Consider the following 18,934-nt stretch of genomic DNA (forward strand, 5'->3'; position numbering starts at 1 on the left):
TGATCAATTGCATTTATTGGATATTCTCTAGGTCTTAATTGATCTCTCTCGTCAGGTCGGATATCAGGTCGAGTTCCAGGACCACAATATTTATATCCAGAAAGATGTTTTTCTCCTGGGTATTTATCCCATGGAACTCCTGGTAATTTTCCTAATGAAGCGGCGATATCACCACCTGTTTTCATACGAGACGAAATAAACTGATATTTTTTCTACAACATTTTACATATTTATCTGTAGTTACACGCTTTTTATTTTTTTTTATTATTGTTATTAATCCACTGGAAGAGGTAAATGCTCTGCATCGAACACAATATAGATCCATAGTATTATTATATTTCTAAAAAATGGATGTCATTGATTTCTCCGCGACACGAAAGCAACAGCCAGTAAAACATATTTCAGCTTTACCGAATTCAATCAGAATGATAATAATAGGTCCATCAGGACCGTGTAAAACACAATTACTGTTTAACTGGATAACGAGATGGCTCAAGTGGGATAAGTTATATTTAGTGGCACCATCCGTAGATGATCAGAGATGCTACGATGTGCTTAAACAATTTAATGAAAATGCACAAGTGTTGGACGAGGAAGGTAATGATATTATTGATTTTATCACCGATATTGATGAATCCCCATCTGTAGATGACCTCGATGGATTCATTATTAATCTTGTTGTATACGATGATGTAATGCTGGACAAACAATCCAATCCAGCTCGGATATTTTCTCGAGGCAGTCATAAAACACCGATGTTATATATGTTACTCAGCGATATTCACAAATACCTAAAGTGAACAGAAATAAGTGCAATATTTTAGTTGTGTTTAATTGAGTCGATACACTTTCTCTGCGAAATATTCATAAGACTTTGTTTAGTGGGGACATGGACATGCACAATCTATGCCCCACACGGATTTATAATGATAAATTTACATGATCCTCGATCACGATATCGTACAGATCTTGATAAAATTCTTGGTTGAGAGACTGATATAATGATGTTTTAATTACTCACACATTACAGCAGCAGAGAGGATGCGACCTCAAATAAATTTCCCGACCGGTAAACAAAACATATACAAATTTGTATTTAAAAACAACCCAATCACAAACGACAAAGATATAGTAACAAAATAAACTAACCCAATTAGAGAAACTCTCGATTTTAGTTAGAGGCTTCGGTTTTGTGTTATTGACCTTATATTTTTCATTTTTCGTAGGAAGTTTTATTTTTCATATTTGGACCTTCCAGCAAGTGGTCTGTTTACCTCTCTGCTGATAATTTCTTTTTTACGTAAATAACGCATATTTTAAAAAGGACAGTTATCAACAACAGAAAATGTGTTAAAGGATAATAACTTTTCTAATGTTTTCATTTGTAAAAAAATCAAACGTTTTGTTATTCAGTTGTAGCTTCTTTGGATCATGCCAACTTTGTAAAATAGGGTGCGATGATCTTATGATGAATTGATTAACTGGTTGGGAATTATTTTATTTTCCTGATGATATTGGTTTTCCAGCTACATGCACCAGCGATTGCATCTACGATGCAGATGGCTATCTAAAAGCTGTTAAAACGACAACTGATACCACACCTGAAGGTAAGTAACCATAAGGTGATTGGAAGTATTAATTTTTGCAATTTTCTTAGCTTCCTTAAAATAAAGAACTTCCACAGGAAGATTAATGCCGGAAAAATTACGGATATTTTTTCATAAGCTTCAAATTTACTGACCATAGCATGTCATTGTAATATTATACATTAATCATTCACCGAGCAGTTGTTAAGTAGCATTTTGCAACAATCATATCACCAAGCGGTGTTCCCAAATATTTCATTTGAAATTACCTAGGTGCAAATGAAGGATCAAAGCCAATTTATAATTTATTTGTTTTTGAAGACACGAGTTCATCAGCAAATTTCCTGCCTTTTGTATTTCAGTCTGACATAAATAATTAAATAAACACAGAAATGTAACACCTTCCTTCTAAATGTGGTAATTTCCGGCACGAGAAATCAAAACTGCACTATAGTTACTAATGTTAAACACAATCCATATTTTATTTTATTTATTTATTTATTTATTTATTTATTTATTTTTGAATATACAGATTCTTTAGCAAAGTTAATGCCTTTTGTATTTTATTCTGACCGCAATGCTTAAACCAAAACGAAATTTAAATTTTCCATCATAATGCGGTAATGTCTTGTATGAGAAATTGAAACCGCACTTTAGGGTATTGGGCGTTATTCTAACCATAATGAACATATGAACTAAATGGACACTTCCTTTACAATGCGAATATTGCGGTATAAGGAATCTAAACATGTTAGATAAATATTTACAAGTCTTGCATCACGTTTGAATTTATTAGTGAATATTACTTGCAATTAAAGGTTGAACAGAGTTACATATGTGAATGTTCGATTAAATTCGATCAAAGAGTGAAATAGATTCTTTTAAAGATTATATCATTTCGAATTACTAGCAATATACCTTTTGAATTGGTCAAATTTAGTAATTAATTCATTCTTCATATACGATTAATGTCAATTTGATTTTCCTGACCAATCAATAAGAATTCTATGTAAAGCATATTTACACAGATTATGAAGACATGAGCAATATTAAACCAAACGGGATGGGACTGCCTCATGAGAAAGGATCGAATAGTACAGGTATGCTAACTAATATTCTTTCAAACATCTGCCTTCTTATTTGCCTGCACATGCATGTCATGATGAATGTTAGCATTGCTAAAGCATATTTGAAGAAATAATTTTTTGTCGCCGAATTTAAACACTACAGTTCCAGATAAAAACAATGAAAATTATGATATCTACTATGTAGAATAGAAAAGGGATTCTGCATCTGAATGCCTAGGTATGGCTCTAATGGTGGAGCACATTCTACTTGTAATTCCCATTTGATTTGTTCCACAATCATAGCATGCGTATGCCTACAATAACTTAAAAGGTATGTTGACTTTTTCGTTGATTCACAGCGCAGTCTATAAGGTTGTATATGCTATGCTACTCGTATATCTTTTTCCCCATGTATGCTTTCTTCTTGCAATAACTTTCGTAAATTCGATATTTATTGTATTGTATTGTGTTATTATAAGATATTTCCCTTTGTCGTGGTATAACATTATGAAACCAATATGACTGAAATTTAAACCTATTTACATGTCCATCTTCTCATTCTACGCATATGTCCGAGTTTGTCAATGAAAGAAACTAATGCAACGTAATTGATACAAACTGATACAAACATAGAAATAGCGCCGATTGATACCTTTTGTCCTTTGTATGCAGATATACATTACCTAGCATTCAATTATCTAAATGAAATTCTGACTTTATAAGTGTCACACCAGAGATAATCAGTGTAAAATGCAATAGAAAATATTTATAAATACTACAATTTTTATTACAACCATAAATTTCGAATTCGGTCTGAGTATTCGATTACTCCGGTGTTTGTCGCACTGTGCTGAAACTTTATGTGACGGTCTTTGTATAATTTTAACAGTTACTATTTGATTATTCCCAGTTTGGTCTTGTAGTTTAATGGCTTTAGTTTACTACCACCAGATCGACCATCAGTAATATGTTTTCAATAATACTGTATAGCTTGCTGCACAACATACTAAATCAGTGCCTTCATTTTTAAGTCCTCCCGCCACTTAACTTTGCATAATCATTTCGCGATGGTCGATCTCCTTATACCTTTCCCAAGGGACTTAGCTACAAATACACTGAATCTTTCCAGAGAAACATTAATTACACTTGTAAAAGCGGCTGTCCATGTTCCGTTAGACATTCGCTGTTTTTTTTTTCTTCAAATGTTACTTGTAATTTTCTGTCTGAGTACATATGCAAACTGTCTCCTTTGAATATGTGTGGATTGAATTCAACCGTCCTTACAGCTCTTTTACAATTGAGATGGATGCTCCACTGAGCCACCACATTGTAGTCTTAGTCCTTAACTTCAAACTGTTCTCGTTCTTTATTATTTAAACGTTCTGAGCATGAGTTTCAAACTTCCGTTATACCTATATGTTGTAGTGGGGATATGCATATTGAATTTGTACTACTGTTTCGCTAACACAACTAAAGAAACCAGTGGCAAGAGCTGTAAATCTAATTGGTTTTCAAAGCTAGTACAGTTACAATATTCAATCTTTTACTCCAGGAAAACGGAAATTTCCCAGAAACTTGGAAATTTTTCCAAGACGTATGTAAATATACAGGGGATACGAAAATATTTTATATAGATTTAGCCTATTGTGTATCTTTCAGTTCGATTTTGATAACATCGTTCTAATATGTTAACCTTTCACAATTTCTGAATTTATTTATTTTGGAGAATTATAAATATGTAGTTGTTCTAAAATCTCAATATTGAAGGGATATGGTTACGTACGGAACTAAATCTAGAATTACGTTGCTATTGTTAGTTGTAAAATATGTTAAGAACAATATTTGTGATCTTTTATATGTAATTAATGACGGAAATAATGCCATGTTTTTTATTATCTAAATACTAAACTTTCCCTCTCCAAGTCGTACATTGCTAGGCTGGGCATAGTTGCAGCGGATGGCAACATATATACAGCGTAGGCTCTCATTCACTCACTACAGGTCAAAACTTATTAAGGGACCCTGGGTGACCGAATGGTTTAAGACGCTCGCCTTTATAAACAATTGTTCCTTAACAATTTTAGTTTTGCTGATGATACGTCATTGATAAGTCCTTCTATCACAGGTTTAAGGAAATTATTAAAGATATGTGAACAATACGCATTTGAGAATGATATCATCTATAATACAAAAAATATGTATGCATGGTCTTTCAGCCAACTTCTTTCAAATTACCATCTCTTCCCCTTTTACATCTTAACGGCAATGCTCTTACATATGTCAACAGTTATATCTATTTGGGTCATATTTGAAATCCAATCGGTCTGATAATGAAGATATGATGAGACATTACCGATTTGTGTGTACTCGAACAAACATGCTTCCACATAAATTTAAGAATTGTTCATTGAATATCAAAATTAGATTATTCGAATCTTATTGCTGCACTATGTATTGTGCTCCTCTATGGACTAACTTTTGTAAATGTATGAAAAGAAAACTAGATATTGGTCATAATAATAGTCTTCGTTTTCTATTAGGCCTTCCTAGGTGGAACAGTGCCTCCAACATGTTTGTAAATTATAATGTATTCAGTTTTCATGAAGCAATGAGAAAGTATGTTTTCTCAATGATGACAAAAATATCTAGTAGTAAGAATTGTATATTGAAATCTCTTTCCACCTATGAGATTCATTTAAATTCTCCTATTATTAGTAGATGGAACACATTACTCTTTAAATATGCCATTTAATTTCATTCTTAACAATGCATGGCACAATTAATTGTTGTAGATGTATATGTATACTTGTATGTAAGACATATATGTTATTTTATGTTTACAATGTTTTTACTTTATAATTATATTTTAATTTAGAGGTAATGGACTTTGTAGTCTGAAATAAAGAATTCTTACCTGTCTTAATTAAATCACTCACACATCTCACACAGGTCTGCGTGAGTTCGAGTCTCTGCTCGATCAACATGGGTTTATGGGTTTGTGGGAAAGTTTGCCAGTAGTTTTCCTTGTGTCGGTGGGTCTTCTAGAATCCTGCCAGGTATACTGGTCGCTAGATATAGTCTATATAGGACTGAAATATTAAGTTAAATCTCACAAAGCAATACCAAGCCAAGTTACTGACTTCCTTTCGAAAGGAAGTGTGCCTAAATTATTTTCATAAATTATTTTCATAAACTGTTTGTAAACTCCCTTCTGCGTATTCTGGTACAGTACAATAACAAGAATGTCGGGTACTCAGGTAGGCTAAATTTGAAAGCAATTGCTCAAGGCATTTGTGCAAACATGTCCGTTTTGACAATAACAGAGTTTTTTGTGCAAGTTTAATGTATGATATAATGTAAAGAAAGCACTTGTAAAGATCGTCAATTGATATGTCTGAAATTGATGTGGCTTTGCATATAAATATACACTTATGCTAGACGATTCATCGTTTATAGATGTTATTTTGAATGTGTCCCATCGCGCTCCTCTACAAGGGGCCATAACACTAATTACCTCACAAGAAAGTTAAAATCTGCAACTCAAAGTTGACAGTTTCCTTGTTATTTGGTTTCTTGTGGATCAATATTTATTAAGGAGAACGTCTTAATGTATGATATATTGCAATACAGTGTCTGGAAATTCAGTAGAAAGCTGGCAGTTTGTTGAAAACTGTCTCCCAGTTACAGGGAAAATTAATTACTGAGTGTCTACTTACTTAAAGTAGATAGGTCATATTCGAATACAAATATATACATGATCAATTCTAAAATATATGCTTATGTAAGAGATTATATAACAGTAACAGACTGCTCCGGTGACCTAAGGGGTTAGAACGTCCGCCTCGAATGTTGGAGGTCGCGGGTTTGTACCCCGACCGAGTCATGCCAATGACTTATACAAATGGTACTAGCAGCTCCCTCACTTGACGCTCAGCATTAAGAGATTAATGTTAGGACTGGTCGGCCTGGTGTCAGGATAATGTGCTTGGTGACTGGGTAGGACATGACGATACATGTCTGCAGCATGGTGTCCCAGTGCAAAACATCACTATAAACAGCCACAATGCAGACATCGTAGCGATATGACTGAAAGATTGTTAGTTCAAGCTACGGTAAAAATCCAAATCGTATGCTGAACAGAATTCAACCGATCATGAAAATAATAATAGGAAGACATATTATGTCTATCTCATAATGTTTACTTTTTTAAACTTCACTAAGTATATGCAAAATAGCCTCATTAATATTCTCTGGAGTAGCACATATTTTGTTCTTATAACAGCAGCAATTAAATAATTAGATAACACTATTAATTAACTACATTTCAAGTTTAACACAGTTTGAGCAAAGATACAAAAGCATGACAGAAACAATCAAATATATAATATTCCACTGGCGCAGTATAATAGTCTGCTCCGGTGCGAATACGACAATAGTTGTACACACCTCGTAAGAGCACAGTGGGAATTAACATAACCCCGTAGTTTCACATGCAGACGACATTTGTGGGCAGATTGGAAAATCGCATGTTAAACCTGTCCGTAGGTTAACATGCGGGAGCCATTTCGGAGCGCAACTGCAAATTCTGTTTTAACATTTGCCGTAGATTAACAAGGGCAGTCATGTAGAAGCACAATTGCAAATCCTTCCCAGTGCTAGATTCCCTTTGTGTCTCATACATTTTTCAACTCTTGGGAGTATTATTAGAATTAACATGAACCCATAGGTTATAATGTGGGGGCCAGTTGATGTGTGTATGGTGGGGGAGCACAAGTGGATAGGTACTGTTCACAAATATACAATCCAATATGCCACATAAACACAAATATACAATCCAATATGCCACATAAACACAAATATACAATCCAATATGCCACATAAACAATCTAGCATCTTCGTTTGATTACTATCCAGATACACATACTACACGCACGAAAATGGGTTTTAAATATTTGTTTACATATCCTCTACATAAATTCATACAAATATACTATCACACACAAAGGCATGATGTGTTTATAGACAAACTAAAATGTCGTCACACACAAACATGCAATCACAAGAGAAGCAATAAAGGTTTTAAGTTTTAGTTTTGGGAAAGACAAAGACTAACATAGCAATAGACATATTCAAATATATTTAGCAAATATGATTAATATTTCTCTTTTCTAGGACATGGGTGGTCCTGACAAAGGCACATTTATTTTCTTCCACTCCATTCCTTGGTAGTTACACCTTCCAGGTCTGGGACCGCAGGCTGCACATTGTTTACACCAACATACTTTTGTGGATCAACCAACTTAGAAGTAGGTTCTTTACTATCGTTCTCTTCATCAGGGATTCAATCTGTTTGAAATCGCAGGCGACATTTCTCTGTAGCATTATCCCGTTGGTATTGAGACGTTGGAAGTCCCGTTCTCTATTATGAAGTCTCTTTTCAATCCTCTGATACCCGTAAGATGCCTCAATATTTGCCACTTCATTCTCCATTTCTTATCTTACAAACATCTTGGTTGTTGCAGGTGAGGTCATCTCCCTGTGGACATAACTATGGATGGGATAGCATCCGATTTTTTATGTCTAGTCTACGAGGTAATCCACCCTCTCCATGCAACTGATGGCTGCCCGCAATTTCTCTGCTTGACAATGTTGGGCGGCTGCTAATTTTCTTTCATTTTTACTCGAACAGGATCGGTGCGCTTAATTGATATTTCAAACTGCATATGTACATTTCGCCTTTGTTGTTCTGTTCAGTAGTCTATTGATGTAAAGTCATTTTGCTGCATCCATAACAGTCCTCAAATCGTCTTTATGCTGCTGAACTGCTACGTCGTCTTTAAAGAGTAAACCAATTCCCCATTCGACAGTTTGGTGACAAATTTAGTCTTTCACATGCGTTCTTTGTATCACAGTCGGTTGATATTCTGTTTCTGTGAGTTTGTTGTTTTCCAGCTTGTGCTGGTGGTGGACCCTTTGATTGTTTCTCCCGCAGATGATGTTGGTGGAGGTTCTGCTCTTGTTGATGGTGTTTCACTTCTGCAGGTTGGGATTTTGTGTTCCTCTTGCAACTTAATCATCTATTGTGCTTCTTTTGATTTTTCGGTTTATTCTTCACCTCCACCACTCTCCGATCCCCTTGTTGACTAGTACTTTTTTTATTGGCAATGAGGATTGTCTTCCAGCTTAAGTAACTTTTGCTGTGAGGTTTGTTGGTACCCTTTGGAGGTGGAGAAGTAGGTCTCGGGTATGTTATAGTAACGGAGGCTGCTACCAGATGGGTCTGCGTAGTCTTCTTTAATCATTATCGTTGCAGGTATTTTCTTCCCATATTAACACAAGGGTGATCCGCTTTGCTTGAGTTCTTTGACACTCAGGCCTAGTCCCATTATAGCCTTTAGGACCTTATCGAGAATCAACGCTTGCAACTCTGACTTTTCTTACTGATACTGTGTTACTCAATGCTCTGTTAGTTGATGACAAGCTGGAACGACTGATACTTACTTACCGGTAGCTTAGATTAGAGACGTATTCGCCGGTTTGGATTATCAGCTGATCGTGGGTGTAATGTAACCTCAATGTCATACGCGTTTATGTGTGCAGAACACACATGTTACTTGTCAAGACTGAGTGTAGGGAAGGGAAGGCCATGAGTGCATCCGTGGATTTCCCACGTTAACCGGATTGCATCCTGAGACGCCAGAAGTCAAATCATGCTCATTGAAGTAAAATACGGGTTTTCCCTATTGCCGATTTAGTGAGAGCTACTTTTGTATTTAGAACAATGCATATAAGTTGTAACGTTTTCTACAAATCACAGTTTGGAATTTTGAGTACGGAGTGTACTTCCGGATTAGAACGTATTTAAAATAGGTCGGATAGACCATCTGAATTTTTTAGAGCCACGTTGCATGGATTTGTATCGTTTGAATTTGGAACAGCCAATAAAAGATCACGGTTGTTTTAAAAGTTATTATCAAAATGCGAATTCAAGCGAAATTCAAACCCCTTAATAAGAGGCAATTTTTATTAGTCCTGTAAAGGGCTGAGGTTATATCTCAGTTGTCTGGGACAGGAACGGGTGTAGGTGTTCCGGTGGTATGAACTTTGCTTTCTCCCGTGGTCATTTATAGCGACTCGATCTCCCACTACCATGTTCTCCCACTGGTAATGGTGTCGTATGGGTTGTGTCTGGATGTGGACCTTTCCAGCTTGTGTAGCAACAGTTCCAGGAGAAGCATAGGGCTGTCGAAAAACTGACGTTCCCAGCATTCTGATGTCACCGGCTTGACGTTTGGCCTGTACGAAGATATTTTGGATTTTGATATTTAAATTACCATCGTAATTAATGTTTAGTAATGTGTATAGTACTGTTTTGATGATGTCGGTGAACTGCGGGGATGCCTCGTAGTTGTCAAGAAGGTAGGCCAATCCCCATTCTCTGTTTGGTTGTGCATTCATACGCGGCTTGTGATCATGTCCTCTCCTTGTTTATTTTTCAATTCTTGTTCTGTTTCAACAGTAGTGGGCAATTGTTTGTTTTAAGTTGGTTGTTAATGTTTCCGTGGTTATGGAAGTAGTAGTTTTTGTTGATTTTGTTGTAGACGTATTTGCTGAATTTGGGGAACTTGTTAATGTTGTTATTCCACGTTTTATTTGCTGGCTTTGTTTTGTTTCTGATGTTGCTCTTTTGGTTGTTGGTGTGAGTGATGCATCCGGTGTTGCTGCTCTAGAAGTTGCAGATGTTTTCCATTTCTGAGGTTCTTTCTCCTTTACGACTGTTGATGATGTTGATGTTGTTTGTGCCAATGTTGCTGTTATTGGCACTGCTGTCCAACGTCTTGGATTAATGTAGTCCCCTCGGTTGTTCCTTGTATCTTGGAAACACGTGTAACCACCTTCACCGTTCCTTCTTGCTATGAGATCTTAGTAACCCACTTGCCCCCTCGATATGCCTCCTAGTGATTAATACAGAGGGTGGTCCGCCAGCATAGGCTAATAGGCTCCATCCTGTTGTGACACTGACGCCTAACATCCTTATCGCTTTCAGGCTTGCCACAACTGATTAACTAACTGAATTTGGAATAGAATCGTATTCACTAACTATGGCAAATACTACTAGTTAAAGTCCACAAGGTGTACTATTTAATTTATCGTGTGGGGGGATCAGAGACACACCCACACGCGTTAGTGTTTACATAGTATGTTACTTAGTTTGCCATTCGAGAGGCAACAAAGCCCTATGCTATGTTAGCTGTGAGTGGAACCAACCTTTATGACTTCACCCCAGTTCAGAACATACAAGCTGATCGGGGCATATGATTATTAGAGGAGTGGGAATCGCCCCACACACTCGTCTTTGCATGTCCGAGAGTGGGAAGGTGAAAAACGCTCGGCTGGTGGTTCTAACGTAGACCTGAACGTTTCTAAAACGCCACAGTTGCACATAGGTCAATTCTTCCCAGTCATACTAAAGGGCATTCCCTATTACCAATTCTTTGTAGGGGCCCCGAGTGGCCGAGTGGTCTAAAGCGCTCTTCGTTACGGATCACTGCCATCTCACTTCTGTCTGCGTAAATTCGAGTCTCGGATTCGGCTAATGTGGGTATGTGAGAGAGCCTGCCAGTAGCTTCTCGTGGGTCGGTGGTTCTTTCTGGGGTTTTCCCGAGTTCTTCCTCCACCATTAATACTGGCCGCCATGTATAGCCTATCGTGTGCTGAAAAATGGCGTTAAACCCTACAACAACAACAACAACCAATTTTTTGTAAGCCACAATTGTAATTAGAGTCACGCTAGATACAAGTAAAAATAAAAAACCTATAGACGAATTAGAAAATTCGGTAGGGGTGTACATATGCTACCGAATGGCTGACCGAAAAACATTTGTAGCTCATATTGACCATAAGGATTTTTGTTCCATCTTATTAGGTCTTAACGGAAAAATAATTGAACGGCAAATAAAAGATCTAGGTAGGTTTCTGGTATTATTAAAGGTGGTTTTAAAGACAAATTAGAATCCATAGGCCATTTGTAATAGCCTTAAAAATGGATTTCTTTTCACTTCGAAAAGTCAAAACGGCCACAGGTCACATCTTCCTCCATTGCCTCACGCCACACTGCGGGACCCATCGTTTATCGGCTCAGAGAAGGGTTCTAGCTCGTACATCTCCGAGATCTGCTCAATGATCTCTACCAAGGTTGCAATAGGGTAGCATTGGTAGATGTCTGGGCACTAAATGCTCATTATCCTTATTCCAAAATTCCATTGAATTTTTGTAGCTTCCTGACTTTAATGGACCGCCATGCTACATATTTAATGACATTGATGAAATGAGAAACTTTAGTTCTGGTCACGCAATGCCTCTTGAAGGTCCATATCGATTAAACACTGTTTATCTCGGTCGGTTTCGTTCTCTTCGACCACGTCCCCTTCTTCTGTATATCTTCCTGTTCACTAGCAGAGTTACCTCATTGGTCAGGTTCTGGTAAAGTAATGGGCTGGGTCTCAGGGCTGTCAGCTTGAGTGTCCCTGTAGAGAGTTTGTGACTGGCCGGCTCGTGATGATATGGTTGGGGTGATGTATTAATCAAGATTGCAGAGTGGTACTTGAATGTGGGCTGAGAATTGTAAGCTAGTTGTACTCGTAGAGAGGCTGAATGGTCGCTAGACGTACGATGAGCCTCTCGCCAACTCTGCGTCCTCTTCTTATTTACCCTCGCTGTTTTTTCCTCCCACGTCCCCGTAGCTAAATCTGTGGAGTCTTCATCGTTGTCTCGCACCAATAATTCCAGCTTGAAGGCTCTAACTCTAATATATAGCCTTTCCTGGAGCCCGTAGGGACCTTAAAGCTGGTGTTGGTATTACGACATTGGATGGAATTATGCAGGGTTCCTCGCTATGTGTCGTGTTTCTTTCCATCGCTGGTGTTCTTGCATCTTGCTCGATTCACAGCGACCAGCACGATTAGCGAATGCATCGCTTTATATAGCAATAATAACGTACGTGAAGGAAAACATCAGTCACACAGTACATAACAATCACACCAAATAAAAATGAAAATCCGAGGACCTAAACGAAACTATTCTCTTCATGCTCACACACATATTAATATTATCATGAATAATAAGACTTGTAAAACAAAACAGCAGAAAATAATTATTCATACAATTAAAATACATATAAGCACACTTGGTCTCACTGGGGTAGGGGCTTAGTTTATGTTTTGAATATAGCTAAACATATAACATATCTTTTTGGCAATACTTATGTGCAGTATCTCTCTTTCTAACGACTTGGGTGACACAGAAAATAGACGTTTTTAGTTTTCGTACACCTAATGTCCACACCTCCCGGGTGTTTTTCTCCAGTCGGCACATCTATAAGTCCGTCTATCTCGACGCCAATGATCGTTAGAGGTAGGTAGGATCAAGAAATAATTACTTGCCTCACTTTCCCAAACCTCTGCTGGAGTGACTACGAATAGTTACCTTTTGTTCTTGGGGTTGTCATTTCTTTTCTTATTCTTTGTTTACATTCATAAAGCTCTGTTTGAGTGACTGTGAATGACTTCCTCTATCGTTGTCGTGGTTGCTGTTACTGCTGCTACTGTTGCTGTTATTCTTGCTGCTGTTTCTGCAGCTCTATGTCCCAATTGACACTCCGATGGATCCTTCTCCTCCGCTTCAGGATATGTTTGGAGTCCTCAACATTTGTTTCACAGAAAAGCAGGATACGTCCCGATACCTTTTGTTTCTCCCACTTGATGTATTCCACAATTTATTCCTCCAGAGTCACGAGGACCAGTTGATTCGATAATCTTAAACGCATCATTGTCTGCTTCAACAATCGCTTGTCAGGATGGACATTTTTGACTTGATACAGGAGGCGACGAACATGCTATAAGTGTAATAAAGTTTGAATAAGTTTTCTGTTCGTATTTCTGTTCATTCTCGTCTTCTTAGTCAAATCGATAAAGATGGCCAGACTGGTGAATAGATCGCTTTATATGGAAACAAAAACCAAGAACGTGATGGTAAACGTTGCTCCAGTTATGTACATGGATGTAAAATTAAACATTTCCAAGACCAATATAGGGAAATGTGAAAGAGAGTAAGAATACGATTTTATCTTCGATCAAAAGAATTTAAGACAATACCATTTTCACATCAAAATTAACATGTTTAATAGCAAGAAGACGCGCCCCTAATTCAAACAGGAATACAAACAAAAAAGGTGACAATATTAAAATTGAATTTTATTTAGGGTAAGTATCCACGCTGCTGCTGATTAGTTCCTCATTCAAGTAAATCCACCAAGCTGAACAATGAATTCTTGAAATGGTTAACAGGAACTACTCTGCCATCGTCTCCGAGATTGGTGTTGTCCACTTTAAAAACATTGACTTTCAGGTACATGTGACTGCTGTTAAGATTGGGGTTCGAGCTGTCGTTTGAATACAAATTCGCCAGGAACTTAGATAGTCAATGACGACACATAATGAAATCTACCCATTGTAATACTTGTTTAACTATTATCGTGGATGGCAAGACAAACGGATGACGTTCTAACAAAGATCATTCATAAGAACCCCGGTGCATCATTTGTTTTCCCTTTTACATTTACGAATAAAAAAACTCATTCACTTTTGGGCCGCTCCTGTTCTTCGTTTAGTATTAATATTCTGAAGGTGCTTATGAGATCTAAAGTGGCCTTGACGTGTTTTTCTGCCTAGCCCATGTTGTGGAGTATGGAGAGAACTAAACCTTAGGCCAGAAGTGTAAAACGAATTTATATCGGTACGTTGGCTACCCAAAATGTCGTTTCCCGTATAAAGCAGGATCTTTTTTCACATCTGTCATGATAGCCTGTTTTCGATTTCGTTTCTTCAATGAGTACTTTTCGAGAAAAATTTCTTCCTTGAACTTAAGCAGCTTCATTTACAGCACGCAACGCCCGAGTCATCATTGGTTCTAAGATGAGTGCTACCGTACGAAAAGCTGATTTTAACATATCTCTTAAACTATATCCTCGTTGTCGAATGATTCCTGTATACACAGCGTACATCTTCAATTCACTGGACAATCGTTTTCGAAATGTAGTTTCACTTTGACTTTTCATTGACGAATATAATATTTTGTCTAAGATCTCCATCTATACAAATGTTGACACTGTCGAAAGACATTTTGCTGCCAGGAAAATAATGACGATGTACAAATTCACGTTGAACGTAATAAGTTTCCACCTTCTTAGGGTATGCAGCGATGCAAGAGTTCACTTAAAAAGGAATTAACCTGCGTAACGGAGTGGCTGTCCTTCCTGTTACATTGTTCTCGACCAAATCCGAGCACACAAATAATAAATTTAATCCTTCATTCCTTCCACTGGGTAAGGAAATTAGCCGTAGAATCGATTGTTATTGTAAACGTTTTTTAAAGGAATGAGAACAATGTTTCCGCCCAAAAGAGTAAACAAACCAGGACGAAAAGTAATGGATATTTTCTTCCGTCAGACAAATTGCATTTAAAACCGATGAGCCATTTTATGGTGTTCGACTACTACACTTTTGAGAGGTTTCTCCTTGTCTTTGACCAACTGAAAATAGTTCGAACAGATGTTGGGCATGCAAATGATAACCAACAAGAATTCTCACGTTATAGGTAGTTACATGATGTTTGACTGGTAATGGTATTTTACATTCTTAAATACGACGATCATGGTCGTTCAGGATAAAAGTGTTCTGACCTTCACGGCTTGGATGAATGATTTTTACCAAAGCCACATCTCAGTGAGCTTTGTGATCTAATTGTACGGATTGATGTGATTTGGCTGTGAACCAGTATTAAGTATTGCTGGAAGAGAATTAAGTAGAACTTTTATTCATGAAAGTTGAATAAAGTTGGTTAATCGTAGTTCATTGGTTTTAGTTTCGGACGAGTCCCTCGATGACAAAGGAGATTTTGCAAATGTTCCAAGTCATTCATTCAGCTGTTGTGACTGGAAGAATTATCGGTGCTGTGACAGACGTTGACTGCATGGCTACCGATGTTGTTGTTACTGTCAGTATTATTTATCACCCATGCGACAGAGAAATCTAGCTGTTTTGCTAACCTTACTTTTCTAATCTCAGTCTAGTCATCTCAGACTAGTCGTCTCAGTCAAGGTGTCCACGCGCTAAGAACTACTTTAAAAAAAGAAACCTTGTTGTCTTCTGCTCTGCCTGACGTAGTTGTACTAAAATCAAACAATAACAACAACAACAGCAACAAATCTATAACAAAAACATAGCAACTTAAAGTAAATCCATCTTTGAGAACACACCATAAAAACATTTCGAGAGAGAAAAAGACACAAAAGATGCATACGATGTCGAACTTTTTGGTATTATGCTATTTCGTTCAACACCACATGGTCAATTTCATCTATATACAGGCCTAGCTCAGTCAATTTTTCAGGTCAGCGTCATTAAATGTAGCTAATGCTACCTGACTAGTTTTAATTACTTTGTGTGACACAAACTGTATACTGTTAGCTACATTTAATGACGCTGACCTGAAAAATGACTGTGCTACAGATAGGATAAAATTCACAATGCTGTGTGAAATGAACAATAACAGAAAACACGGATCCATGCACATAGACTATATACCGATACATTTCAAAACCTCCCAACTTTCTTAACAACTACGGAAAACTTAGTAACAGCCATACAAGTGTTATATCAAACATGCTTTATTCTAATTTTGTTAATCATCACCATTGTGCCAAGGTTGAATAAAAAATATACCTACACTATTTAATGATACATAATGCACTTACCAGCCAGAAGGAATCATTTATCCGTCAACACATTAATCCATCAGCAAATTTCACTGTAGCACTTGCCATATTTCCAGAACAGAAAAATAAATTTTCAAAGAATCCGTGAACTTGAAAGTTTAGCACAAGGTTATCCGCTTGAGTCCGTTTTTGGAGGGTCTATTGTACACGGGGGTAATTTTATAATCATTATTAAGGACAACACAAGTATGTCACACATAGTTTCACTTCCTCCAAAGAAAAGAATAGTTATATACGATAGTGACACAGATCTCTAATTACCCGTGAATAATCTAAAGAAAGATGTTACTCTTCGTTACCGCTTGCACTAAGTATAACTACAGTAGAGCTGAGTAGCCATTATCGTTTTATTATTTACAGTATAACTTTTCAAAATTGGAACTGATGAAAATAAAACAGTTTCTTGAAATAAATATTAATTATTTATTGTCAATTTCATATAACGTCCATATATTAAATATGATAATACATCATTAATATGCGACGTTTTATGTTGTTATTTTTCTTTGCTCACGCCTATAAAATGTGTACTTCGGACGCAACGGTCACACCACAGCCTTTAATAACATATTTATAATCATGCGCCACGTGTACCTTTTTGGACGTGAACACTAGAGAAGAATTCTTTTTACTTTAAAGGAAACTATTGGGTGAGAAAAAAAAAAGATCTACGTTGGGGTTTGGACCGAGACAAGGAAATCCCAGTCGCAGGTTTATATTTTATGTCTCCCCTATCGGGCAAGCTTTGTGGGGAGACAAATAATATAAACCCTTGACTGGGATTTCCTTGTCTCGGTCCAAACCCCAGCATAGATAATATATATCTACGGAAGGACTCGACAGAGGATAACCAATATAAGTACTGAGCAAATAGTGTCCGCAATTCTTTGTCTCCTTGTTGGAAACTTAAATTGAAAACGGCAGCTTCGTTAACAAAATACACCACAAAGATCTGGCAGAAAAAGATCAATGGACTTTCTCAAAGGAAAGGAGAAGATATATGACCTCCCAACTTTGATGATATAACTTTCTGTCTATCTCTTTCTGGACAAATGATGAGAAGGAGGTGGATTAGGATTTAGCCATGATGATGATGATGATGATGATGATGATCAGAATTCGAAGATTAGTATCAACGAAGCACGATAATTTATGAATCTGACACACGTCTAATAATTTTCAAATGGTGCAAACACGACCACAAAGAAAAACATTTACAGTTCAAGTATCTAGACACGAAATCACACAACGTATCAATGGCTCTGTACATCAATAAAACAAGAACTAAAATCATCGTATTTCATATAAGCAAGTAAGTAAACGCTATCTCAGTTAATGTGGGTCCCATAAATTTTATGTACACATGTGGTGTTCGTCTCTCCTCTCTGAATTTAATTCCCTTTAATTTATCCAAGTATGTCATTTCTACCTGATTCGTTTCCATGTGTACAACAGTAATGTCGTGGACTTTGAATTTTTCGTCCTCTTTGTCTGGTTCTTTTTCCACTGTTTCTAAACTTGTTTCTAATTGCATTGTTACTTCTTGCACTAGTTCTAAGTTAATGTTTTACTTGGATTAGTGACACGTATATTTTCTAGAATAGTATGCCACTACTTATATTTAAGCATCGAGGCCACGACTGTTCCAGTCAGGTACATCTTCCCATTCGTAAATCAACTAGCTATAGACACTACCTGGTAAGTATGATTTGTAAATAAATGACACCAAGTGTGTCCCTCATACGGGGTACATAATTTGTCTTCAACAATATTCTCAACACTTCTAGCACAATTCGCCTTTTGAGCACATGATCGCTTTATGTGGTCGTGCCTTTAGGGCACGTATTGTTTCATATTTAGTCCACAATGAATTTGCAGGTAAACGAAATTGGCGCAATATAGACACTAACGGCCACATGTGTCGTCCAAAATTCAGTGAAATGTTAGATGGAAACAGTTATTTCTAATTCCTCAACAATGTTATTGATTTCTCTCGACGAAGTTTTTTATTGCAATGCTGAGGAACAAGTTCTTGGTATTTTCAGCATTATATTCACGTAGCGTTTTCTACAGTCTCTCCTAAGAATCAGTAGTCTTTTTACTAAGAAAATAGCCATAGTTTAAAACGGAGGAATGCCTTTGAGCTTGTGTTTCACTTGTATGATGACACAACTCTATGTACATGTGTTTTCGATGCTTCAAAGATATATTATATTCACAGGAATTAGGAATCTATTCTGGTACATAGTGTCAAAGAAATGATTTAGTCACGTAGACACAAACTACAAGTTGGAATAAATCTCGTTTTGTGTTGGCAATCCATGAAAACGAGTTTTGTAATCATGTAAGTCTAGAACCGTGGAGGAAAATATGAAGTATGTTCCATCCATGCAGGTAGAAGTCGTGGAATCGAACTTCTTGTGAGTCGTGGGTACTTGATTAAAGTA

At 36.9% G+C, this 18,934-nt stretch overlaps 1 protein-coding gene across 2 annotated transcripts in view; it reads left to right on the forward strand.

Annotated features, from left to right (window-relative positions):
- The window catches only part of LOC149778358 (uncharacterized), a 78,730-nt gene that overhangs the window by 24,265 nt on the left and 35,531 nt on the right, over positions 1 to 18,934 (forward strand). For both annotated transcript variants that reach the window (XM_089939180.1, XM_089939181.1), the window contains 2 exons: positions 1,527 to 1,607; positions 2,615 to 2,686. In XM_089939180.1, coding sequence (XP_089795306.1) covers positions 1,527 to 1,607; positions 2,615 to 2,686 — 153 coding nt within the window. The remainder of the gene's footprint in view (positions 1 to 1,526; positions 1,608 to 2,614; positions 2,687 to 18,934) is intronic.

The sequence above is a fragment of the Sinohyriopsis cumingii genome, chromosome 17 (assembly GCF_028554795.1).
Source record: "Sinohyriopsis cumingii isolate HCF-2022 chromosome 17, ASM2855479v2, whole genome shotgun sequence".
Classification (NCBI taxonomy): Eukaryota; Metazoa; Mollusca; class Bivalvia; order Unionida; family Unionidae; genus Sinohyriopsis; species Sinohyriopsis cumingii.